The sequence below is a fragment of the Manis pentadactyla genome, chromosome 4, assembly GCF_030020395.1.
Source record: "Manis pentadactyla isolate mManPen7 chromosome 4, mManPen7.hap1, whole genome shotgun sequence".
In the NCBI taxonomy this organism is placed as follows: domain Eukaryota; kingdom Metazoa; phylum Chordata; class Mammalia; order Pholidota; family Manidae; genus Manis; species Manis pentadactyla.
In genome coordinates this window covers 134,664,291-134,692,195 of record NC_080022.1, presented here as the reverse complement: position 1 = coordinate 134,692,195, position 27,905 = coordinate 134,664,291, and the positions used below count along the sequence as shown (strand labels likewise).

The 27,905-nt window shown below is 41.5% G+C and overlaps 1 protein-coding gene across 3 annotated transcripts; it reads right to left on the bottom strand.

Annotated features, from left to right (window-relative positions):
• Window positions 1-26,850, bottom strand: MFSD6L (major facilitator superfamily domain containing 6 like). 3 transcript variants are annotated; one of them, XM_036896098.2, is made up of 2 exons: window positions 24,377-26,850; window positions 1-2,206 (listed from the first exon to the last, which is right to left on the bottom strand). In XM_036896098.2, the coding sequence occupies exon 1, from the start codon at window positions 26,659-26,661 to the stop codon at window positions 24,871-24,873; it is 1,791 nt and encodes a 596-aa protein (XP_036751993.2). In that variant the 5' UTR covers window positions 26,662-26,850; the 3' UTR covers window positions 1-2,206; window positions 24,377-24,870. The 3 variants fall into 3 exon arrangements, with proteins under 3 accessions (XP_036751993.2, XP_036751994.2, XP_036751992.2); XM_036896099.2 differs by lacking the exon at window positions 1-2,206 and adding an exon at window positions 16,735-17,875; XM_036896097.2 differs by lacking the exon at window positions 1-2,206 and adding an exon at window positions 23,302-23,628.
• Window positions 26,851-27,905: the final 1,055 nt, after the last annotated feature.

Genomic DNA, 27,905 nt, shown 5'->3' with positions numbered 1-27,905 from the left:
ACCATGAATACAAAAATGGTTTAATATTATGAAATCTATTAATAAATTAATTCTACTAATATGTCTCAAGAGAAAAGACTTGGGATCATTGTGATAGTTGCCAACATGACGTTGAAAAATTCAACATCCATTCTGATTTACAAAACCCATCAAACTATCAGTACACAAAGGCGCTTTATTAACATGATGAAAACCTCTGAACTCAACAGACAGCACTGAAATTCTCACTAAAGATGTTCTTGTTAAAGTCAGGGACATGACAGGCATTCTTCTGTCACTACAAAACATTGTTCTGGATGCTCTAGCTATTGCAAAAGACAATAAAATTAAGATTTTTTTTCCTCTCCTTTTGTCTCTTTTTTTTTTACATAAATAGCAGATGCTGTGAAAATCCATGTACTATGAAAATCCAAGAGAATTAATGAAAAATGATTCAAATGTAATGTAATACTATGCAATTTATAAGTGCAAGGTTGATTTATATGCATAGTCAGTGTGTGTGTGTGTGTGTGTATGGTTAAGTTTAGCAAAAGCTCTAGAAGGATATTTTCTAGAAGGAAAAGCTCTGAGGATGGAAATGGCATGAGGGGGTGGTTCTTTCACTTTTTATTCTATATTCCTGTATTATTTAATTTTTTTTTACAATGACTTTGTTACTTTTTCAATCTTGAAAAAATGATAGAAAAAGACACCCATTTGTATTGACAGCAACAAAAGAAAATTCTTGAACTAAAGTTAACAAGATGTGCAAGATCTTTAAAAAGAGAACTTGAGATTTTTACTGAGGGATATAAAAGAATGATTGAGTAAAGACTTAAAATTTCTGACTGATGACTCAGTGTTGCAAAGATGTAAAATCTGTCCAGATAACACATATTCTCATTATACATCATTCAAACAATATAGATATAGCTGCAGTCCTATTTATCCACCATCCAAATCCCATTTCCCAGAGGCAACCATGCATTCAACAAATACTTACATTCAATACTTGTGATATGCTTGACACTCTTCAAGGCTGCGGATACAGCAGTGAATAAAACAAGGTTCCCACTCTTACGGTGTTTGAGGGAAGAAACAGGGAATAAACTAACTCTAGTGACTACGTTTGGGCATGCTGTCTTCAGGGCCTTGCCCTTGGTCCACCACAAGTGACTGTGAGTGGGGAGGGGTGGGGAGTTGGGACAAAGAAGCCATCACTGCCCACAGACATGGGCATCTCCCAAAAATCTCTCCAACTGGGATTTTCCTCCTCCAGGCCCTGTGGACATAGGGCCCAGGGTCTGTGAGCTTTTCCAGAGCCTACAACAATGTATGAAACCTGGAAAGGATTATTGGCTCCAAAATACAGTAAGGAAACCACAAAATAGTGTTTAATTAAATATATATAAACGTAATATTCCAACTTCATGAGTTGTTAACTTCAGCATTCATAAAGCATTTCACACATTTGAAAGTAATCTGTGGAGCTGATTCTCTCACTTCTCAAGAATTCCCAATTATGCACAGATTTCTGGAGAAAAATCAAAGCAAATTGCGAATTTAATGAGTTACTCATAGACAAAATAATTTCAAGAGCGAAATTATAAAAATCCTCTCACTTTTTTTCTCCCAAAGTATATTTAGTGTCGACAGGAGCGCATTTTTATCTGCTTGCTTTCCTGGATCTAGGGCTCAGTTATGTTCCCCTGCAGAGTGGTGTTTCTAAAGGTGGCTCATGTGGGTTTTCACTAATAGAATTGTGCAAGGCAGTTGCCTCACTGAGCCCAGCCATCTTTTCATGGAAAGATTCTGTTATCCTATTTTGGCAGTTTGCCGAGGCGGAAGGCGACAGGCCCTTCAGGAGCAGTTTCAAGGGCCCCTTAGAGGGAAAGGATGAGGCGGAACCCTGGTTATGCTCATCTCACTGGCTAGTCACAGGCCAACTTTGACCTTGGAGCCTGGCTCCAAACCTCAGCCTGCTCTGTGGCTTATCCTTGAAGTGGTGAATAACTCCTTGCTGTGTTCTGATGCCGATTTCTCAATGCTGGCATTTCTGAGAAGAGAATTCCCACTGGTCCAGAGGCACAGCTCTGTGAGGCAGCATCTGAAAGCATCCCTTTCCTTCTGACTGTGATGTTCTGTAAGTGTGCTCCTCTCCCTGCTTCAGGAAGCTGGCCAAGGCTCTGAGTCCATCTGTGGGAGCCGCTGCCAGTGACCTTGTCACCTAGAAGAGACCTAAACGAGTAGCGAGAAGCTTCACATGCCAGAGTTATTCCATCCACTTGATTCTCCTTGCTGGGGACCCCTCCAGCAAGGACACTTTGCTTTACATCAGAGAACTATTTCAACATTCACACCTCTCAGTTTTCAGACACCAAACCTGAATTTTTAAAGATAAAATATTGCCCTTGAAAATTCATACATGTGCAGTAAAAGTGTAAAAAAAACTGCTGGAAACGATAGACAACAAATTTGGGATAATGGTGACTATCTCTTGGTGTTGATGGGAGAGGGTTGCTATAAATTGGTAATGAGTATTATTTTAGATTGGGCACTAGGACACAAGTGTTCATTAGATTACTCTGCTTACTTCTGTTATGTCAAATACTTAATAATAAACTTTAAATTACTGCGTCTGCTCCCATGGTGGTTAATTGGATTTATCATTCTCAACACTTGCTGAGTCTCCTCCAAACCTCCTTTCAGTCAGTGGTTTTCCCTCTCTCTTTCAAACCTCTTCCAACATCCTCCCCCTTCTCCTTGTTCCTTGAAACTTGATTGACATGCCACCTTCCAAACTTGACATCTGTTCTTGCTAATAACAATCTCTGCTTGGTGTTCCTCCACTGTGTCTCTTTATCTCCTGGGAAACTGTGTAGTCTTAAAATATTGCAATGTCTCTTACCTGCCACCTCTTCCCTTGCCACATGGAATCACAGAAGTTTAGAGCTAGAACAACTTGAGATTATCTCTTCCAAACTTCTCATTATATAGAAGAAAAAAATGGAAACTTGGGGATTTAGCTTAATCTTCAGCAATGGCAAAGCCAAGATTCTGGATGAGGCTAACAACTTTCCTCCAAGACTACAAGCCAGGAGAGGCTCTTCGCTTCATCTCTTGGAATACTGCAGAGGTGGAAGGGAGATCGATGGTCCCCGAATCAAGCACAAATATAAGAGGAAAACCCTAGGGAGGTGGAAAGTGGTTAGATGCCTGCCTGTGACCCACAACAGTCTAGAGCAGAAGAGAGCCAGATGCCAAGAGTAGAGAGAAGCTGCACATGCCCAAGTTATTCCATCTACTTTATTCTCCTTGCTGGGGACCCCTTCATCAAGAACACTTTGCTTCAGAGAACTATTTCAATAGTCACACTTCTCAGTTTTCAAACATTAAGCCTGAATTTTTAAAGATAAAATATTGCCCTTGAAAATACATACATGTGTCTTTCTTTCTTTCACATTGTTCTGGGAAGATCATTGCACCCCCTATTGCTGCTGTTTGGCAAGAAAACAGCCCACTTAATGCCAGCCCAGACCAGTGGAGTGAGAAAGAGGCAGATACAGGGGGCACCCAGGCTGGACACACCTTCTTCCATGAAACAGGAAGTTGCATCAGAGGGAGGCCACTCATGGAAAAGAACAGTTATCTGGGGAGGGGGTTCTGGAAGATTTACTGAGAAACAGTATTGTCTGATTGGGAGAAACAAAAAGGGAATGGTTGTTCTCAGAGAGCACCACCAGAGGCTCTTTGAATTGCCAGCCAAGGCTGTTGGTGGGTCCAAAGGACACATGACCTCATAGGGATAAATAATGGAATGGCTAAGGAGGGCAGCCATTGTAAAAGAAAGGTAACAGGCTGAAGAACATGTACCAAAGGAAGCAGAAGCAATGTATCGAAGGAATAAGAATTTATTTATTTATTTATTTTTAATTTTTAAATTAAGGTATCATTGATATATAATCTTATGCTCAGATTTCACATGAGCAACATTGTGGTTACTACATTCCCCCTATTATCAAGTCCCCACCATATACCCCATTATAGTCACTATCCATCAGCATAGTAAGCTTCTCTGTGCTATATTTCTCAAAGGAATAAGAATTTAAAATAAAAATAACAAATATCCTCAGAGAGATGATGGAAGATATTGGAAACATAGGACCAAAAGCAAGTGAAACTGATGAATGAATTCAATGCACATACTGGATATGAAAGCTGGGTGAAATATCGGATGTGTTGAATAGCAGGCTAGATACAGACAAAGAACAATTAATGAGTGGGGGCCCACTTTTAGGAACTCTCCCAGGAGGCAGGAGAAAGAAAGAATAAAATCTCAGACACAGAGGACTGAAGTAATAAAAAATGGAAAATCTAAGTCATAAAAGGAATTTCACAAGAACTAAAAAAAATGGAGAAGGATGAAATATTTGAAGAAAAAAATGACCAAGAATTCCCAGAAGAGACCTCAAATTGAAAAAAGCTCATATTTAAGAAAAAAATGACGCCCAACCACACCTAGACATAGAACAGTAAAATTTAAGAATATCAAAGGCAAACAGAAAAGTATTTTTTAATTTAATTTTTATTTTTGAACAGAGAATTCATCCTTGTTTCAAAACATCCAAAAAAAGAGAGGTGTAAGTGAGAAGTTTAACTTCCATCTCTTTTTTTAACTACCCAGTCCCCACTCCTTCCTCAAAGATAGTCACTTCACTTATTTTTTTGTGTATTTTCCAGAGTTTCTTTATGCAAATACATGTGGACATGAATATATTCTTATTTTTCTTCCTTTCTAACCAAAAGGTGGCATATGGACACTGTCCTGCCCCTTACTTTTAATTTTTTTATTAATATATGTTAGGCTTTATCCTCACATCAATATGTAAAGAATTTCTTTTAATTGCATAATGTTCCATTGTGTGGATATGCCATAATTTATTTACCTGGCTTCTCTTGATGGACATTTGGGATATTTATCATTTTTTGAAATAAATAACTTTGTAAATATCATTTCATATATAGGCAGGTATATCTGTAGGATAACTCCTAGGAAGTGGGATTGCTGGGTCAATCCATTTGTATTTCCTTTTCTATGAACTATGTGTGATGGCTTTTGCCCATCAATTTATTTAGTTTGTTTTTCCCTATAGGTTTGTAGGAGATTTGTAGGGGGAATAGCCTTTCATACATAACATAGTTTGCAAATATTTTTTCCAGTTTTTCTTTGGCCTTTTGACTTATGATATTTTTTTTTGTAAATTAAAATTTTTTTATGTGTCACATGAATTAATATTTTATTTTATGGCTTCTGGATTTTAAGTCATAGTCATTTTTCCTATTGTAAGACTATTAGGGAATTTTAAGTTTTCTTCAAATGCTTTTATGGTTTCAATTTTTACATTTTTAACTTTAAGCCAATTGGAGCTCATATACTCTGAGGTATAAATCCAGCTTTTCCCCACTTCTGATGGCTGCCCAACTGTCCTCAAATAATTTAACAACTAGTCCATCTTTTCTTCATAGGAAATTTCTGTTCAATTGGTCTGTCTATTCACATGCCTTTACATATTGAGACTTTAAACACGTTTTTACATCTTTTAGAGCTGGTTTCCTCTGATTGTGCTTTTTCAATCTTCATAGCTATTCTTGTTTATTTTCAATACAAGCTTTAGAATCATCTTTTCTAGTTTCAAACAAAATAATCAACTAAATAACAACAAAAACCTAATTAGGATTTTTATTGATACTGCTTTAAATATATAAATTAATGTAGAGAGAATTGACGTCTTTGTGATATTGAGTCTACCTATTAGAAAAACATGGGATACTTTTTCATTTGTTCCAGTCTTTTCTTTTTGTCCTTTAATAGAATTTTAAAGTTTTCTTTATAAAGGTCTTGAATATTTTTTTTGTTAAGTTCAGTCCCAGGTGTTCTGTTATTTTGTTGTTGTTGAAACAGAAAATTCCAAGAGATTCCAGAGCAAAAGAGGATCACCTACAAGAAACAGTAAGTATGTTGACATCAGACTTCATCAAATGGAAGATAAGAATGGAGTAGTATTTTCAAAGGACTTAAGGACAAGAACTTTTAAAATCCTAGAATTTTTTATGCATTTTAACTATTATTAAATGTGACCTGAAGTAAAAATATTGTCAGACACATAAATCTCAAAAACTTTACCACATCATGAACTTCTTTGAAATCATTTGATTACTTTTATTTTAATTATTAGTGGTTGCCCTAGGGATTACAACCAGCATCTTAAGTAAAACAATCTAGTTTGGATTGATGCTAACTTAATTTCAACAGTCTATAAAATTTTTGCTCAAGTAGATCTTCATTCCAGAACTCCTTTTTACTATTATCATCATGCAAATTACATTTTCATAAGCTCATATTATAATTATTGCTTTATGCAGTTGTTTTTAAATCAAAAGAGCTATAATAAAAATATATTTATATACTTTTATATTTACCTTTACTAGTGTTCTTTATTTCTTCAGGGGGATTTGAGTTACTGTCTAATGTCCTTTCATTTCAACCTGAAAGATTCTCTTTAGTATTTCTGGGCAGGTCCACTAGTGGTGAGTTTCTCCATTTTTTAGAAAATCTTAATTTCTTCTTCACCTTTGAAGGAGAGTTTTGGTGAGTATAGAATTCTTGATTGATGGTTTTCTTCTTTCAATACTTTGAGGATGTCATTCCACTGTCTTCTGCCTCCATGATTTCTGAGAAGTCAGCCATTAATCTTATTGAGAATCCCTTGTACATGATAAATGGTTTTCTTTTTGGTGCTTTCAAGATTTTTTCTTAGTTTTTCACCAGTTGAGTAATGATATATCTAGGTGTGGCTTTCTTTGAATTATTCTACTTGGAGTTTGTTAAGCTTCTTGGATGTACACATTAATTGTTTTTATAAAATTTGGGGAGTATTTAGTCAGTATTTTTTCAAATATTCTCTATTACCTGAATTTTCTCTTCTTCTTCTGGGACTCCTATTAGGTGCATATTGATACACTTGATGGTGTCCTATAGGTCTGAATCCCTGTTCATTTTTCTTCATTCTCTTTCCATTCTTTTTCTAGATAATCTCTATTAACCTATCTTCAAGTTTGTTGATTGTTTTTTCTGACAGCCCAGATTTGCTTTTGAGCCCCTTTAGTGAATTTTTCATTTCAGTAATTGTACTTTTCAACTCCAGAACTTCCATTTGACTCTTTTTTGAAATTTCTATTACTTTTTGTGGTTGATGTTGATATTCTCTATTTGGTAAGACATCACTGTCGTGCTTTCCTTTAGTTCTGTAGACATGGATTCCTTTAGTTCTATAAACATATGTATAATAGCTAATTTAAAGTCTGCCTATTGAATTAAACATCTCTGCTCCCACAGGGATAGTTTTTGTTGGCTGTTTATTGTGCTGTGTTATGTGGCATGCTTTTCTGTTTGTAAATTTTTTGTTGAAAATTAGACATTTAAAATAATATATCATAACGACTCAAAATCAGATTCCCTCTTCCCAGTATTGTTGTGTCTCATTTTTGTTATTGTTTTCCATTCACCTTCTCATTGTTTTGTGGATTTCCTGAATTATAGATTCTATATTCCTTGCAGTGTGCAGTCCTTGAATTCTCCGCCATTTCCCCACCCCCCCTTTTTTTTGTTCTTAGTTGTAAGTCTGATTTCCTGGAGTTCACTCCTAGTTCACTGTAATTTCGTGGTGAGCCAATGATCAGTCTGAAGATTCCCCTAAATGTCTTCTGCATATGTCTCGACCCTTTGACAAGAATCTGTCTGAATGCACTCACTCATACTTCAGGCAGTTTACAAAGCAGTCTTAGATTTCACTTCCTGAGTGTGCAGAGCCTGAAGATCAGCCAGAGGTGAGTAACTGGAGCCTACTTCTAAGATCTTTCTAGGGTCTTCTTCTAAGGTCTTTCCCAGTACACACATGTGTGCAGCCTTCTAGATCCCCTGGAATATGTTGGAGCTTTACAAAGTTTCCTGTGGTTTCTAGTTCTCCAGTGCTTACTTTTCACTTTCATTGTTGTTGGCCAGGCTCTTGTTGCTCCAACCAAAATCATAACCTTAGACAGCTGAGATATTGCCAGGAGATTGCTATTTTTTAAGTAATGCCCTATGGGGAGTTTTTGTATTACCCCTGAGCTGAGCTGTGAGTCAAATTAAATAGCCACAAACACCTTGGGAATGGAGATTTTCCAGGTAGCTTTGAGTATGGACAAAATATTGACTGTGTTGTAGGTATGGGGCTTTTAACAGAGCTCCAAAAGAGGTCAGTCTTCTCCATTTGCCTTGAAACTGCTGATTTTTCATGGCTATTGGGCCTCCAAGCTGGGAAGGGAGAGAGGACAAGAATAGCCCCAAGTTAAAATTTGACAAACACTACTGTCTTATTGAACTTCAACAGTTTATCTTGGATAGATGATTTTCAGTTCATTCAGTGGCTTTGGTATATTTCCAGAGTTCTTAAATGGTTGACTTGTTTTTCCAGTATGAAGCAATGAGGTATAGAAATTAGATGGGAGAACATATCTTAGAAAAGTGTATGTTACCTAAATTAGCAATATATACTCCCCCACCCCCCACAAAAATGATTTACATTACAGATAATTCAGAAGTAAAGCATGGCTTGGGAGGGGAATGAGGAGGAAAGATGGAAGTTGATAGAAGTATGCTAATATACCTGTTCTGTTTAAGGAAACATATAGCTCTGTTAAGCTGAAGAAATTGACAGGGGAAAGCATAAACAAGTAAGAGTCATAAGTTAGGGTTAACAACAAGAAGGGTATAAATGGAATGTATTGTTTTCTACAGAATAATTTGATCTTGTCAATCCAAACTTTTCAAATGAAGAAGGGAATTTTGAACTATTCTAAAGATAGAAAGGAGAAAATTCTGTAAATATGAAAATACAAAATAAGATAGCAAAAATGAATCCTAAAATAGCATTAATAAAAAATAAATGAGGATGAATTGAACTTACTAATCAAAATAGAGAGACTCTCTGATTGGATATAAAAATAAGATACAATACTATATTGTTAGCAAGAGATCATTTAAGCAAAACTAGAAAATAAAGGCTGAAAAGTCCTGGCACATATAAAAAAAGAAAGAACTCCAGGGTATCAACTTTAATATTAGAAGAAAAAAAAGAATTTATGGTGAAAAATGACATAGAGGACAAATAGAGATGTCATATGCTAATAAGGAATAATAAATCAAGAAGAAATAACAATCATAGACATATATGTACACAGCAATATAGCCTCAAAATATAAAGAGCAACATATAGCTAGAATGGGGAAATGGATATATCAACAATTATATTTGGAGATTTTAACATGACTCTTTCAGGATATGATACATCAAACAGACCAAAAATTAACAGAATAGAATATGTGACTAATAGAATCAATAATTTGAACTAAAATATGTGTATACACACACACACACACACACACACACACACACACACACACACACACACACCTCTATACCTAACAAGTAAAGGAAATCTCCACAAATTACAAAGGATAATATTGGTTACATTTTCCAACATAAGGAAATGAAGTTAGGATTTAATTTTAAAAAAGACTTTAAAATTCCATATACCTAGGAAAAAATTTAAATAGCCTTTAGCTAAAGAGGAAATGATAAGGGAAATTATGAAACACTTAGAATTAAACTACAGTGCTACAGTTTATGGTGAATTACAATGTCAAAATTTGTATGAAAGCAAATCTTTTGGAGTATAAGGACAATTAAAATTTTTAGCTACATTTATTGGAAAATGAGAAATCCTGAAAACAAAACAGGTAAGTAGGTAACCCAAGAAGGAGAAAAAGTCAATAAAGTGAACTCACAGAAATGAGAAGGAAATAACAAAGATAATGCCAGAAATGAAAAGAAAGAGCAAGAACAATGGATAAAATTAATAAAACCCAAAACAAGTCCTTTGGAGAGACTAAACACAAACCAACACAAACCTCTGATAAAAGTAACTAAGTAAAAAAGACTCTGTTCAGCTGAGCATGGCTTCTTTTTTTTTTTTTTTTTTTTGCTTATGCTAGTCAACTTCTGGTTGCAAGATGGCTGTTTCTTCTCAAGGGAAAGGTACCACCTGCAAGGAAATCTGGGAAGGTAAGCATTTTACTTGAACACGGTTGCTGCCAGGAACACAATTTGGATAAAGAGGAGAAAAGAATGGATATAGGGTAAATAAGCAGCAGTTTCTGCCTAAGCAACTATACACCAATGTTTTTTAAAACTTGGGTAAAAAGGATAAATCTCCCCAAAAATGTAAAATTTCATATGATAAAGAGAAAAGTGTATAAACACTTGTATATATAAAGTTGTTTTGTGTACAAGAGAACTTGTTTTGTTGATCTTCAGTTTTAAATATTTGTTGAACAGATAAGCCTTATTTTATACAAATTCTTCTATAAAAAAGAAAGAATAAAAGCTGCTTTACTTATTTTATGAGGTTAGTATAATCATACTGACAAAGGAAAAGTGAAAGAAAATAATACAAAGTGAACATTGATGCAAAAATCTTAAATAAAATATTGGCTAGCCAAATCCAACACTGTATTTTAAAAAACATAATCAGGATTGAATAGGGGTTATATAAGAACTCAAGCTTATTTAAAAATCAAAAATATATTGATGAAAAATTCACTACACAAAGAGAGGAAAAATTACATGATCTTCTCAAAAGATGCAGAAAATTCTTGATAAAGTTTATCATGAAAATATTATGAAAACCAGGAACAAAAGGGAACTTCTTTAACTCAATAAAGCCTTTAGCAAATATCATAAAACTTTAGATGCATTCTTTTTAAGGTCTGGGACAAAATAAAAATGGTTACCTTACCACTACTATTCAGTATGGTATTAGAAGTCCTTGCTAACACACCACGACTGTGGACATCACCACCACCACCACAACCAATAACAACAAAAAGTTCATGGGCCAACAGGATAAAGACAAAATTGTTATTATTGGGAGATGATATGCTCATTTACATAGTAAACCCACCTGAATCAAGAGACATAGAACTAAAACTCCAGCAAGATAACTGGAGATTGTGCTCAGCATACAAAACTCAAAAGGTTTTATTTTGATTAGCAATAGTTGATAACCAATTAGAAAAAAATAAGAGAAAGTAAAATAACCTTCAAAACAGCATGAAAAACTATCAAGTATTTTGGACCTTACATAATGAAAACTACATCAGATCTTTTGGAGTAAAATTTAAAACTCTATGACATGACATGAAGAAGACCTGAATAAATGGAGAGATACACTATCTTTGTGGATAAGATGACTTAACATTGTAAAGATGCCAAATTCCTCCAAATTATTGTACAAATTCAATGAAATTCCAATAAAGTTCTGGACCATTTTGAGGGATGGTGACAGATTTATTCTAAAATTTCTAAGGGAAAATAAAGCTTAAAGAAGAAAAACAAACAGAAAGGATACACCTTATCAAACCCTGAGACATATTACTAAGCCAACTGCTAAAAAGAGTATGACATTAGCGCATAAACAAATAGATTGATGAACCTAAATAAATAACTTTAAAGCAGATCTAGGTATTCAGAGGTAATACCATACATCCAGAGGCAGTGGAGGAAGGGCAGATTATTTAGTCTATGGTATTTTAAAACTTGGCTAGATGATCTGTACAGCAAAAGACACCATCAATAGAACAAAAAGGTACCCTACAGTACGGGAGAATATATTTGTAAATGACAGATCCGATAAAGGCTTGACGTCCAAAATATATAAAGAGCTCACACACCTCAACAAACAAAAAACAAATAATCCAATTAAAAAATGGGCAGAGGAACTGAACAGACAGTTCTCCAAAAAAGAAATACAGACGGCCAACGGACACATGAAAAGATGCTCCACATTGCTAATTATCAGAGAAATGCAAATTAAAACCACAGTGAGGTATCACCTCACACCAGTAAGGATGGCTGCCATCCAAAAGACAAACAACAACAAATGTTGGCGAGGTTGTGGAGAAAGGGGAACCCTCCTACACTGCTGGTGGGAATGTAAATTAGTTCAACCATTGTGGAAAGCAGTATGGAGGTTCCTCAAAATGCTCAAAATAGACTTACCATTTGACCCAGGAATACCACTCCTAGGAATTTACCCTAAGAACGCAGCACTCAAGTTTGAAAAAGACAGATGCACCCCTATGTTTATTGCAGCACTATTTACAATAGCCAAGAATTGGAAACAACCTAAGTGTCCATCAGTAGATGAATGGATAAAGAAGATGTGGTACATATACACAATGGAATATTACTCAGCCATAAGAAGAAAACAAATCCTACCATTTGCAACAACATGGATGGAGCTAGAGGGTATTATGCTCAGTGAAATAAGCCAAGCAGAGAAAGAGAAATACCAAATGATTTCACTCATCTGTGGAGTATAAGAACAAAGGAAAAACAGAAGGAACAAAACAGCAGCAGAATCACAGAACCCAAGAATGGACTAACAGGTACCAAAGGGAAAGGGACTGGGGAGGATGGGTGGGTAGGGAGGGATAAGGGGGGGAAGAAGAAAGGGGGTATTATGATTAGCATGCATAATGGGGGGGGTGGGAGAAAGGGGAGGGCTGTACAACACAGAGAAGACAAGTAGTGATTCTACAACATTTTGCTATGCTGATGGACAGTGACTGTAAAGGGGTTTGTGGGGGGGACCTGGCATAGGGGAGAGCTAGTAAACGTAATATTCTTCATGTAATTGTAGATTAATGATAACAAAAACAAAAGGAAAGAAAAGGGGGATTACTCCCTAATAGGATAAAACTAACTGTAAATCAATGATTAAAGCATGCTTTAAATATCCTTAATTTTGATAATTTAAAGGGCATCAGATGATCAGCTATGGAAGTACATTTTTCTGATAATATTCCTTTCTCTTAAAAAAAAAAAAGCAGTTCCTGTGTGGTGATCTCCAATAAGTTCTTCACAATGGTATAAAGGTCATATCAAAGTGTGGGCAAAGGGTTTGTTTGTGTTTATACAGAGGATCAAAGCCTAATTTGGCTACACAGAAAACTAATTAAGATACGATATGAAGAAGAACTTCCAACATCAACATCCTCTGGAAGAGTCATTCCAGAAGATGAACATCAAAAACTTCAACAAAGATCCTGGCACTGTTGCAGTTGTAGCTGCATTCATCCTACCGGTTCCTGGACTTGCCATGGGAATGAAGAAGGAGATATCTAAGCTGGCCTGTGCATACAGTAAAACAACAAATTTGACTGGATCTATACTGTCGGAACTCAACCAAGAATTAGGAGAAGTGCAAGTTGCAGCGCTCCAAAATCTTGTGACTACAGACTATCTACTGTTAAAAGAACATATGGGATGTGAACAGTTCCCAGGAATGTGTTGTTTTAATTTGTCTGATTTTTCTCAAACTATTCAAATTCAGTTAGACAATATCCATCATATCATTGATAAGTTTTCACAAATGCCTAGGGTACCTAACTGGTTTTCTTGGTTTCACTGGAGATGGCTGGTAATTGTAGGTCTGCTTTGGTTATGTAGCTGTATTCCTATTATGTTAATGTGTGTGCGCAATTTAATTAGTAGTTTAAAACCTATACATGCTTATGTTACTCTACAAGAAGATATGTCAAAGAAATAATCAATCTTCCCATGTTTTCTTCCGTCTGCTACTTCTATAGCTTTTCTTCTTCCTTCCTAATTACAACCCTTAAGTAGAATTCGTGCCTCATAACGAAATTACCGAGTATCATAATTCTTCCAAGTGGTAAAGATACCTCAAGAAAAATGCTGGGCATAAAAGCCACAGGGCATAAATCTGCAAAGAAGTAAAAAGCTAACCTTTTCAAACAATATTGCTTCTCTCTCACTTACCAACTTTACATTTCCCTGTATGGCCCCGGAAGATGACTGGTTAGCCAGAGACGGGTAAGATTCTTCAAGGGAGGAACAACCTAAGACAGGCACAGTCGCAGGGGGGCCATCAGGTGAGAAATTGGGGATCAACAGAGGTGAGGCTTAGAACTCCACCCCCCCTATTTTGAGAGAAATCTTCTGCATCCGTGGATGTTTTGTTGCCCTTGTCTAGCTTGTATTAATACTTAGTCTATAGGCACACACCTGATCATCTACATTTGCTCTCTTACAGCACTAAACAATGTTTTCTACCTTTATCTTGCATCTACCTACCACTTCAGCATTTTATTTAAAATAATAATAATAATAATAATAAGGGAGAAATGTGGGATTCACATATAAATCAAGTATAAAAATAAAACGAATATTCATATTTGACCTGATTGTTTATAGTTCATAACGCATGATCAGAACCGAAAGTTTCTGTGATGACTGCCCTTGCACTGTTCACCACGTAAGAACTTATTCACTATGTAAGAATTTGTTCACCATGTAAGAACTTATTCACTATGTAAGAATTTGTTCACCATGTAAGAACTTGTTCGTTATGCTTCAGAAGATTGGAGACTATTGAGAACTAGGCTTGGGGTTGATTAATGATTGTGCATTGAATCCCCTATACAGAATTTATTGTTGTTAACAACCATTTGATCAATAAATATGAGAGATGCCTTCTCAAAAAAAAAAAACTTGGCTAGATGGAGAAATATGAAGGTGAATCCCTATCTTAAATATATGTGAAGGAAACCCTAAATGAATTAAAGATCTAAATGTAGGAGACTAAAATTATAAAGTTAATACTGGAAAATGTAGGACATATCTTTTTAACCTGGAAGTGGGAGGTAGTAAGAGAGATTCTTAAATAAGATGCTCAAAAAGAAAAAAAAATGTAAGGGGAAAAAAATTTGAAGTCTGATTTTATCAAAATCAAGGATCCCTGTTCAGAAAAGCATACCAGAGACAAAGTTAACAGATGGGTGACAGATTGGACAAAGATATTTCCAGCATGAAAACCAATAAAGTATTAATATCTAAAAAACACAGGACACTTGTAAAACAAGGAAAAGAAAGAAAGACAAATATAAAAACGGACAAAGGATATTGTGGGAAAATGAGCTGTAAGCTTCAAAATGCTTTGATTAAAAATGTAACCTTGGTTAAAATTGTGGTCTGAATCAGAGGCCACAAATCACAATTAGAAAACCTTGGAAGGAAAATAATTTAGAAAATGCAAGTTATTATCTTTGCTCACAACCCTGGAGCTAGATCTAGTAAGACTGTGAATCCCCTGAATCCTGTCATTTTCCAAAATATTTAAACTCCTCTCAGGGTGAAGAATGGCTCTTCTAGGCCTACAATTGCTGGGGTCTTGCTAAATCTTTTGGTAGCTCGTGAGAGAAGGAACAGCTGTTTTGCTAAATGAAGAAGGGAGCTCCCTTCCTCCAGAAGAAGAATCTTAACCCATCTTAGACCCAAAGAATCAGTGTTGAGAATCCTACTCTTGGTCCCAGAACTCTCAGCATCAAGAGCCAAATTCACGCAGAGACAGATCCTTCTGCCCATTAGATGTGCCTCTTTTATTTAAACAAATTTTAGATAGTGTTGAAATACACATAACATAAAATTTGCCATCTTAACCATTTTCCAGTGTACAGTTCAGTGGCGCTAAATACATTCACATTGCTGTGCTGTGTGACCTGTCTTCAGAACTCCTTTCATCTTGTAAAATTAAAACTCTACACCTATTGAACAACGACTTTCCTCTTCCCCCTTCCTCAGCCGTTCATCACCATCATTCTATTTCTGTCTCTATGAATTTGACTATTCTAGGTGCTTCATGTAAGTGGAATCATACAGCATTTGTGTTTTTGTGACTGCCTTATTTCAGTTTGCATAATGTCCTCAAAGTTCATCCATGTTGGAGTATGTGTCAGAACCTCCTTTTTAGAATCAAATAATATTCTGTTTATATATACACATTGTGTTTATCCATTCACCTGTTGATCAGTACTTGGATTGCTTCCACCTTTTGCCTGTTGTGAATGACGCTGTTGTGAATGTGGGTGTACAAATAGCTGCTTTCAATTCTTTTGGGTGTATACCCAGAAGTGGAGTTGCTGGGTAATATGATAATTCCGTTTTAATTTCTTTGAGGAACTGCCATACTGTTTTTCATGGAGGCTGCACCGTTTTTCACTTCACCGACAAGTGCACAAACGTTCCTAGTTTCTTCACATCTTTGTCAACACTTGTTATTTTTTGTTCCTTGGCGTTTTTTTTTTTTTCAATAGCAGCCATCCTAATGGGTGTGAGGTGGTAACTCATTATAGTTTTGGTTTGCATTTGCCTAATGATAATTGGTGTGGGGCATCTTTTCACATTTGTTGGCTATCTGTATGTCTTCTTTGGAAAAATCTTTATTCAAGTCCTTTGCCTGTATTTTAAGTTGGGTTGTTTGTGTTTGTCGTTAACTTATAGGAGTTCTTTATATATTCTGGATATTAATCCCTTGTCAGTGAAAGGAAAGGAGTGACACACAGCAGCAATTCACTGGAGAATTCCTCTTTATTAGGGAAAGGTGCTGGGTTATATAGGAAGGGGCATGGGGTGATTGTGGTGTCACTTCTACGGGGCTGGTGGCTATTGGCTAGGTGCTGGGATTAGGGGGGCGAGGGGTGATTGGGGTTCAGGTGGCACCGGCGGGAACTGAGGACCCGGAAGAGAAGCAGGAATTTCGCCATCTTATGGGTTGGGGCCCTTCAGTCAGATGTATGATTTGCAAATATTCTCTCCCATTCCGTAGGTTGCCTTTGATGTCAGACCTGCCTCTCTGTGGTCTTTGTCCTCCACCTGCGAATCCCATCACTTGTGTCCGCGGGTGGTGATCACAGCGGTGTTGGGAGGCCCCAGTTTGATTGTATTAATGGCACCCGGTGGCTGTTCTCTCTCAGGTCACCCTTACTTAGATTCCTTTGGTGGCAATGAGACAAAGATTTCTGGGCACCAATTAACAAAGAAGAGTTCATTTTTTAAAGATTCCTTTGTTTTCTAAATGCCTTCTTAGTGCTTATCTAAGACAATGCTAAGGAAAAGTCATATATTACCCACACCACCTCTGGCTGTCTGTGGCAGGAAGGATTTCTTCAACTGTCTAAGCATCCTGAGCCCCCAAGTTGGTCTGGTTCATTAGTCCCATGGACAGAAGCAGACAGGTTTGCTCGCTGCTCCAGCTGGGCTCTCAGGCAAGGCAGCAGCTGCTGTGGAGGTGGAAGGTATTCTGATCCTCTCACGACTGTCCTTGGAAATGGTGGGCCCCTGCTGCCATGCATGCCTGGCTCTCTGGCCTCATTCCCAGCGGGTTCAGTGCTGACATCCAGTCATGGCTCTCTCACCTAATTCACCTCCTCTGGGGCCAGCTTCTCCCTATTCTCCAACAGAAACCTAGAAAGGCAGTCGGCACAACCCCTAATAAAAGAGGCTTTCAACAGAATCATGTGTTAGAGTCCCTCCTTCCCGGAAGTCCAGTCTCTTTCTGGGAAAAAGGTACACAGATTTTGACATATCTTACCAAGAACAACAGAAAGAGGCACTGTTTACTGATGTCATCTGCTTCCAGACAGAAAGGAAGACAATGAATCAGGGTGCTATTAGAAGATCTCAGGATTTGCTTGATGGTCTCCTGTGATGAATCCTCTCATCCTTTTCCATTGGTAACAGGGCCCAGTAAATGCCTGGTGACATCAGACTGATTTGTAAATGCTTGCGAGGCCCTTTCTGCAGGCACCCAGATATGAATTGGTGAGATTCAGGCAGCCAGGGTTGGAAGGGGTGGGGGCTGAGGAGCACGCGGTGAGGATGTGAAACTGGTGGTATTACTGCGGCTCTGACTCCATGCGGCCCCCATCAGTCCTAGGAAATCCAGTGGAACATGCAGTCATTTCTCCTGTTTCTCTCACACTTAAACCAACTCCCATCCACCTGACCAAGACTCAAGCAGCATTAGAGTAGCCTGTCTCCTCAGGAAGAAATACCTGGGCTGCTCTGGGGCTGGCAGGGCTGGTGGCCAGGTTTCTTAGGCAAACTCTTGCAGCCAGCTCTTTTCCCAGGTCCTCGCCTGGAGGCATCCTATCTCTTACTCAAAACCAGCTCAGCAATGGCACCTGATCATCTGGGTTTTTGTTTTTGTTTTGTAGTTCCAAGCTCCAAGCCTAAAGGGTCTTCAGGGAGCCAGCGTCACCCTGAACAGGAGCTTTAGGAAGGGCACGGGACCACGTTTGCCTAACCATGCAGACCAGTTTTCCCAGTGTGTTTGGTGTCCCCTGGTGGCATGCTTCTGAACTGCTGGTGGAATCCCTCAGTCCCTCCAGGTCCTGTTTTGCTCTCAGAAACCCTCTGCAACCCCATGCGGAGGTAGAAAATGACTTCTCAGGCTGAGAGGGTGCCCCACCCCCTGCAAAGGGCAGAGGTGATGCAGGAGGCCAAGGCTGCCACCGGTGCTGACATGAACTTCTGGGAAAGAATGGAAAGTTGGATGCTACAAGGAAGGAGTTTCTGCACTGAAGGTGCCTTCCCAGGCCTCCCCCTTCCACAGGGAGTCCAAGCTGGAGTGTCCACCCTTAGGCAGGTAATGCCAACTCCCCACAGAGTGCCGTCGGGTTCATCCCTCCAGCCCCAGGGCCCTGGCTTTGAGGATGGGGGGGTTAACCTCAGGCTGGGGCTTGGGGGTCAATGTGGCCATACTGCACACAGACCAGGGGCTTAGTGCAAGATTCAAGGAAGGAAATGAGCATTCATTCAATGCCCAGCATCCTTTGGGTCCTAGAATGCCATAACTATTCTGCCAGTAGAGACAGGCCAAGGTAGAGTGACTAGGGCTCAGAGGAGGGAATCACGTCACAGTCAAATAGCACAAATTTGGAAGATCGTGGAGGCCAAGCCCTCACTTTTCAGACTTGGAAACCAAAACCTGTTGTTGGGGTAAGTAAGTGATTTACTCAAGGGGTCACATCTTGACTTCTGTAGCAGAACACACTTCACTAAATCATTTTCCTATCCACAGGTTTCCAGGACTGAAAAGAACTTCAGTCCAGTCCAGCCTCATATCTCCAGACCATTTCCAACCAGGCTTGAAAAGAGAATAAAGTTTCTGAACATATCATAGCTATGGAGAAGGCTCAGGATATTGGGACTGTCTTCTGCGCTGCCCTACAACACAATTATCACCAAACAGTGATGGCCCTGCTCTCAGGGACAGTCAACAATTGTAGCAGGAGGGAGGCAGGATGAGGAGTTATGTTTTTGCTGTACAGTCTGTAATTTTTATGATCTATGCATTGGTTTTCTGTTGCTCTGAAATCTGTCATTTCTGCAGACTCTCTCCCTCATTGTATGGGTTCAGAATTGCAAAATCATCCATGATCCTTGGTACAACCTTCTTTCTTTGCCTCCTCCTCGCCATTATTCGATCAATGACCAAGGGCTATATAATTGATTCCATCTCTGAAACCCCTTCATGAACTGTATTAGAATTCTCAGGATGCCATAACAAAAAACACAGGCTGGGAAGTTTAAACAACAGACACTTATTTTCTCATAGTTCTGGAAGCTATAAGTCTAAGATCAAGGTGCTGGCAAATTCAATTTCTGGTGGTACTCTTTTCCTGCACTGTAGGCAGCCACCTTCTCGCTGTGTCCTGTCATGGTCTTTCCTTGTGCACTCATGGGGAGAGGTAGGCTCTCTGGTGTCTCCTTGTTTTAGAAGGACACCAATCCTGTTGGAGTCGGAACTATCCTTATAATCTCATTTAACCCAATTACCTTTCAATGGCCCCATCTCCAGATCCCATCATGCTGTGGGCTAGGACTTCAACATGAATTTGGAGGGGTCACAATACAGAAGAGAGCATCGACATTATCATGTCATTAGATCCTCTTTTGAGATGCAGCCACTTCCTGCCTGGACAAGTGCAATGGTGTCCAAAACAGACATCCCAGCTACCAGGAGCTCCCCCAACTCAGACCCAAAACTTTCAGTGCCCCTCCACTGGCTGGTAAAATCTTTACTTCCTAGAAGCAGCTTGGTAATTGGCGGAAGGACCATGGCATGTGCAGTGGTCGGACCTGGGTTCAAGCTATGCTCCACCATCTAATTAATAGTCATGACCCTGGGCAACTAGGTCACTTAACTTCTCTGAGCTATGAGTTTCCCCTGCTGTAAAATGAGCATTAGTGTTGCTGTGAGAATTATGAATTACCATATGCATGGTTAGGCCCAGAGAGGGTAGACACAGTTCAACTTGTATGAGTTCCCTCTCCCTTGGGTTGACATTTAGGGTGTCCACATCTGGTTCCAACCCATGATTCCAACCATATTTTTTTCCATGACACCTCATACAAAATCCACATGCAAACTTGGTGTTTCACTCCCACCATGCCCCTGCATTCCGATCATCACTCTCCTTCTAGGAATAATCTCTATGCTTATCTGAATCTGTTTTAACATAGAGGTTGAGGGGATGGGCTCAGACAGATCTGGCTTTGAATTTCCACCCTTTTGAACCTTAGCCCACCTTTAAGATGTGCTGATGTGCAGACTTAATGAGATAAGCTTTGTTAAGTTCTTAGCATGGATAGCCAGGACACTGCCAATCTGGGGTGGGAGTCAAGATTTGTCACTCAGTACTGACTTTGCTGTGCTGAAAAGGTCACACAGAAAACTACCACTTTGGTGTTTCCCAAAGTATCTTCTAGGGAATACTAGCTGGGCAAGACAGTGGTTGGTGTTTCCTGGAGGAGGGTGCGGTAACATGTATGTAAGAGCGATTATAGTTCAGCACAGCTAAACAAGTTTGCTATTTTAACTGATAATATGTATTATTTCTGAGAGGTGACCATAATTTACATCCCTTTCCAAACTGGTTAGCTGCAGAATGCCTCTGTAGTGCCCTCCCACCACTGCCCCACTAGGACTAAGTGTTCTACAAAACTCGCTGGGGAAATAGTGGTCTAAGTAAGGCTGAACATATTTGTTAATGGCTTATTCAATATTTACTTTCCTCTTTGATGGAACCAAGATATGTTAGAACTCAATCTCTGATAGCTGTAAGGCTGGGAGCTAGGAATTTCATTTGCTTTTGCTTTTATGAAGCCTTTTTTATGGCTAATTAATAGTCAAAGTCACAACTGGAACTCTTTAAGCCGTTATGACCCAGTCCTTCAATATGCAGGCCTGCTTCATGATCTCCACGAGGGTCTCTTCTGATCAGCCCAGCACTCAACCATCACGCCTGCCTCAGACTTCGTGAAATACTGTGTTAACTTTTCACTTGACATTTAGTTTGTTCTGTTTGTGTATGTGTTTTGTTTTAGATCTTCTGCCTGGCCTTTGTCCCTGGTTCCTAGGAGGCAGACTCTAAGTCCTTGAAATTTTCTGAGTTATAAGAGTGTCTTTGTTACTCATGATGGACCGGTCAGACCATACTTGTGTTTATGCTAATGAGGTGACTCAGGGTGGGGGATGGCCATGCCAGAGAAGACCAGCCATGTCGTTAGGCGTTTGGGAATCTGCGCCATGTGATATCAGCCTGACTTCTGTGGGGACTGAAGACTGAGCCCCAGGCCAATGATTCAGTGAATCATGCCTACGAAATGAAGCCCCAATAAAACCACAGACATGGAAGCTTGGTGAGTTGCGCTGGTTGGCAGTACTCCATGCTTTGCTTTATCCCACACCAGGGGGCAGAGAGCATGATGCGCTGAGGCATTGCCATTATGCTGAGTGAAAGAAGTCTGACATAAAAGGGTACATACTACAGGCTGTTAAAAGGCAAACTACTGTATACTGACAGAAAGCAGGTCAGTGGGCATAAGAACTAGGTAGGGTAGGTATTACAAAGGGGCAGGAGGAAATTTGGGGGTGATGGGTATATTTACTATCTGACTTGTGGTGATGGCTTCACATATATATATGTATATATCGCAAAACTTATCAAATTGTACAAGTTAACTATGTGCAGTTATTTTATGTCAATAATACTCTAATAAAGCTATTTTTTAAAAAAGCTCAGTGCAGTATTCACCTATCATGACCGTGTCCAGAACCTTCCATGGCTACCCAAAGTCTACAGAATCAAGGCCTTCCATGACCTGTCCTAAGCTTTCTTTCCAGACTATTAGCTTCTTGAGAGTAGGGACTGTGCATTCTATTCATTCTTGTATTCCGCAAGACAAATAGCATAAATCTTTACAGAAATAGCGAAATGTTAATAGCCAAAACACAGATTTCTTAGCATCCTCCCCATAAAATCTTCAGACCCTCAAGCCCTCACATCACTCTGTGCCCTCCCCTCTCCCCCTCCTCCGCCTCCAGCTCCCGTTTCTCCTCCTCCTTCTTCTTCAGGCTAAGCCACACTTACTAACTTCATTCTTTTCTCAAGCCAACTCCAGTTCCTCATCTTTTCATGCTAGGGGGACACACATTGTTTGGTATTACTGTATGTCCTGTCTACATAGTAAACACTATCTACTATCAAGTAAATTTCAAGTGAGAGCTGCCTTAAATCTTAATATTTAATTTTCTCCTCTTTTCTCCAGTTTCTTAGCCATAAAGCATAGTGATTAAAGCCTCAGGTTTGGGTGCCACCAGGCTGGATCTGAATTCCAACTCTGCCACCTACTAGCTGTGTGACCTCTAGCAAGTTACTTAGCTGTCAGTTTTGTCTTCTGTAAAATAGAGGTGGTGATAGCGGCTACATTCTAAGACTGCTTTGAGGGTTAAAAGAGCTAGTACGTGAAAGTGTTGAGAGCAGTGCCTAGCATATGGTAACCACTCAACAGGAATTATTCATTTAACTGCATGCTAAAGGCACTTGGTGAAGAAGTGGTGAGACAGACAGGACTGGAAAGGGTAACTGAATAGACTGGTGCTCAGTTAGTCACATCAGAATCTCTTAGAGGTGGCATTAAAATACAGATTTCTGGGTCCCACCTGAGAGATTCTGATGGAACTCAGGTACCTGTCTTTTGGGATATGCTCTCCAGATGACTTGGATAGACAGCCAGGCTTGGGGACTACTGGCAGAGCAGAAAATTTAATTTTGGAGAAAGCAATCAGGGCCCTGGTGGTGTTTCTACCAGTGACCCAATGTGTCACTTTGCTGAGACTCCACCTTCTCATTTGTAAAATTCAGGTAATAAATATGACTTATTTAGAGTGTTGTTGGGAGTGTGTGTCAAATTGTCAAAGCCATTTATGTGAGGAACCTGGCTTACTGTGCAGAAAGGGCCGTAGGCTTAGAAAAGGGCCGTAGGCTTAGAACAAGACAGCCCTAGATGTGCATTCCACCTCTGATACTGTGCTGGACATCACTAGTTGACAACCCAACATCCAGCCCCCTTTTCTTTCTAACCGAACCCTGATTTTGCTTGGGGTATAAATATTGTCAGTGGAAAATACCTCCCAGACTTCTTTGCAGTTCACAGTGGCCACATGATGTAGTTCATTCAGAAATCTGCTGAGGATTTCTGAGAAGGCTTTTGTTTTCCTGATATAGGAATTCATTCCTTTTTCTTCCTTTACCTCTTTTTCCTTACTGGAACATGGATGAGAAGCCTGGAGGTGCAGCAGCCATCTTGTTGGACATAATGGGAGGGAGGCCTACAAACTGAAGATGATGGAGTGAAGCTATGAAAAGATTTAGGTCCCTGGTGGCATTGCTAAGCAGCTGTACCAGCTCTGGACTGCCTACCCATAGATTTATGTGAGACAAGCAAATCCTTAATTATTTAAAGCAGAGGTAATTTTGTTGTTGGTTATTTGTACTCTAAAGCTTCTTAGGGAGAATGAAAAAAAAAAGAATAAAAAATTCCTAGAACCATTCATGTATGTATTCTCATTCCCCAGCTATGAGACAGTTTCTGCATTTGTAAAATGAAACCCCTTCTAAATCCAATATACTATATTTGCCTGATTATAAGGTAGAAGAATTGGACTCTGGGAGCTGGCCTCTGGAATAAAGGGCCCTTCCCTGGAGTGTTTGAGAGGCACCCCACCCAGTGGCTAGGCACAGGTACAACGTGGACTACCTGTAGCATCCTAACCCTATGGAGACTGCTTCACCCTAATCAAGCAGATGCAAAAAATGTCTATGTGCTCTTGAGAGATGGAACATGCAAAATGCGGGTTCAAAAGACAGGAAATTGCCCTTGCTCTGATGTAGGCATGGAAGAGGATTCGATGACATAGGCATTTGAGAGTAAGAATGAAAACCTATTAGCCTGCAGCCCCTTGCCCCCCAACACATACTACATTTCCCATCATTTTCTTAGTGGAAATTGAAGTACCTGGGTGTGAATGTGCCTGTGTACCAGTGGGGAGAGAGACATGAATTTTGATTTAGTTACTGTTCTTACCTGCCCGCAGCATGGCTGTTACAGCATCAGGTTCACAGCTTTAGGAGCCAATGGGAATGAGCATGACTCATCGAAGCCAGGCACCCCCTTTGCCAATTGAATCCTGTAAGTCCCCTTTGCCTTCCCAGCACTGCTGGTTTGATCTGAGCACTCCTGCCATGGCTGAAATCAACTGCACCAGAGTCAGTACTAGTGAAGCTTGCAAACCTTATAAACCAAAATAGAGTGAATACAAAGGGAACATTTTTTTTTGTTTTTTAGCAAATATATTCTTGCTCCATCATTTAAGATTGAACCGCAAAGCGTTAAATCTCCTTTTACCATAAAAGTAAAGAAAATCGTGCAATGACTTGATCTCATGGGGCTTTACCACACACGTGCTCCTCTCCCAAGGACCCCAGAAGCCCGGGCGGGACTCATGGATTTGTCCTCAGCAGGCTGAGTTTGGTGCAGCCCTTGGGTGCCTTCCCAGTTCAGTGCATCTCAACTATCTTTCAGCTCTTCCAGTCTGAGTGTTCCTCCCTCATAGCTTTCACAAGCCAGTCCCGTTCGGTCCCCTGCTCAGAATCACTTGTGTCACTTGCCTCCATGGCCAGCAGCTTTGAGTAGTTGATTTTCTGTTCTGGGGGCAGTCTCAGCCAGATGGACAGGAACAAGGCGAGCCAGAGCAACAGGATTACGCAGCAGGCCTGGTAGAGCACAGCCAGGCTGAAGCGTGTCACCACGAAGCCTCCCATAAAGCTGCCCATGCTGGCCCCGCCCCAGTAAAAGTGGCCTCGGAACATGAAACTCAGAGGTCTCTCTGTTCCAGGGGTGGCCAGGTCCTCTACTGAAGCCTTCACCGCCCACCACAGAGCCCCGTTGCTGACGGCACTCAAGATCTGAGCAGGGAGGACGGACCACCAGTTCCAGAGGAAAGAGTAGTACAGCAGCTGCCCCGAGAGGCAGCCCAGCCCCAGCCCCGCGGTGCCCATCCTGGACAGTTTCCTAAGCAGCACAGTTTTGAATGGATGCAGTAGAATTTCCCCCAGCAAACCCAGGGCAACCGAGAAACCCATGATCAGCTCGCTGCTCCCGTGGTCTTCCATGTGCCAGAACAGGAAGTTCTGCACCGTGCTGGTGGCAGCTCCCAGCAGGAAGACAGTGAGGGCCAGGAGAATGAGGCGGGGGTTGCCCCCTATGAGAGACAGTGCTTTGATGGTTTTGTAACGGGGCTCCCGCCGCCTGCAGGTGGGAACGGGAAAGGCGACGCTCACCAGTAAAGCCAGGAGGCTGACCAGTGAGTAGCCATAGAAGTGCACCACGCCCCGGGGGCCATTTGTCATCAAGTAGCAGTCCAGCTGCTCCACCAAGGCTGAGATGCCACACACACCTGCTGACATGCCCAGCAGCCTCCAGATCCACAGGCTTCTGTAACGGTCAGTAGCATCCACAAAATCCAGGTACTCATAAAGGCTGTCGTCTGCCACCTGCTCTAGAGGGGCTTTCAGCAGCTCCCAGAGCACCACGGACCCCAAGGACAGGATGAAAGTCCATCGCAACGCTTTCAAGGAGAGGTCAAAGGTGCGGTCATGCCCCTTGGCTGCTGACAAGTTGGCTGGAGTTCCCAGCTCTGTGCCCCCAGCAAGCAAAGGGAGGGCAGTGCTGACTACCTTGAAGGCACCTTCCCAAGGAGTACCTTTTACCCCTGGCGTGACAGGATGGAGAACCGGGGGTGTGGTCCTGGCTCCTCCAGGCGAGCCCACAGAGTAGCCGGGCAGATGACTGACAGGTTCTTGGACACCTTCCCCAGGGGCTTCACTGAGGCCAGAGGCTTCCACCATCCCAGTACTCCTCCTGGCTGCGAGGCTGGGCGCCCCCGCTGGGTAGTTGAAGGCTGGCTCTTGGGCGGAGGTGATGTTCACAGATGGTGCGACCCCCGGTGGTAGGGCTGCGGCGGTCGCGCCTTGACTTCCGTTACAGGAGCTGTACACCAGGTCTTTGTCCAACGGCGGCACCAGGACCATCAACAGGCTGGCTCCCGCCGAGCCAAACAGCGAGCCTATCAGAAGCACCCTCCTTTTCTGGTAGCTTTTGGCCAGGAAGGCACAGAAGGGAGCCCAGAAGGCTGCGATCAGGTGCTTGGTTCCCATTAGGATGCCCACCCAGGGGGCGGCTAAGCCCAGTTGCCTTAGGTAGAGGGTCAGGAACGGGATCACGCAGGCATCCCGGACCCCGCACACCAGGTGGAAGAGCCTGGCCACCGCCAGCGTCCTGCTGATGTCCCACTGGGGGTTGGCGCTCATGGCTGCCGGGCTCCGTCAGCCCTGGGCGGGCGGAGGGCGGAGCTGGGCGCCGGGAGGGCGCGGCGGCCGTGGAGGGCGCGGAGCCATGTCCCCGAAGGCCTCCTCCGGGCAAGGAGCGAGACGATCCGCGCCTCTAGCCTCCAGCGCCGCCGCGGTCGCCGGGTCAACCGCCGCCTCTCCCCACCCCCATCCGGCCACCCGCCCGGAAGTGGCCCCGCCCCGGAGGGCTCCGCCCCCGGGGGGGGGGTGTCGGCGCACCTGCAAGCTGCACCTGCTACGTCCGGGGCGGGCCCTCCGCCGCCGCCCCACCTGCCGGACACGCGCAGGTGTGCGAGATCTTGGCCAGGGACCTGCAACAGTGCGCTCCAAGCCGGCCTAGGACCCCGCTGGGCCCGGCATCGCCCACCAACCTGGGTTAGGTCCTTGAACTGCTTCGGGCAAGTAAACCTGTGTTGTGAGTGAGAATGGGGGCGGGGAGCTAGAATAGAATCCATGATTGGAGCTCCCTCCCTCATCTTCAGGTTTTTACTCAAGTGCCCCCTGATCCAGGACCACCCTGTTACCCTCAGGTATTGTCCCTGTCCACCCTCACTGACAACTTTCCACCGCCTCCCCAGTGTCTTGCCAATGGGTTTCAGCCCCTGGCAAGTTCGCTATGGATTCAGTGTGACCAAAGAAAATGACAGCAAAACGTTCTTGGGGTGAAAGGGTTATATCCAACTTTATTTCCAAGTGGCAGGTCAGTCACTAAAATCCCGTTCACTCAGAGCGTCAGTCTGCATGCAGCAAGCCAGTCTCAGCCTCCAGGCCCCTCTGTCCGCACAGCTGTCCTCCGGGCTTCTCTGCACAGTCATCCTGCACAGCCGTCCTCTGGGCCTCTGTCCTCGGCGCTGCCACCACTCCAGCCTCTGTCCTGCTCTCCTGCAACCTTGCAGCCCTGCCACCGTGTTGCGCCCAGAGCACTGGGCGGAGCTCTTTTTATAGAGTCAACAGCCATGTATTGTCCACAGGTGTGCAGTGAGCTAGTCAACCAGGGCCAGGTGAGAATCCTGGCCACAGGAACTCTCACTTTATCCACACCCAGACTCATAGACTCCCTTCCCTGATTTTTCACTGAAACGCATCGCCATCCAACACACTAGTGGTTTCTAGTTCGCGTGTTTGTCTTGATTACTGTCTGTATCCATCAGAATCAGAGCTCCAGGAAGGCAGCTATTTTTGTCCCCAGAGTCTAGAGAGGTTTC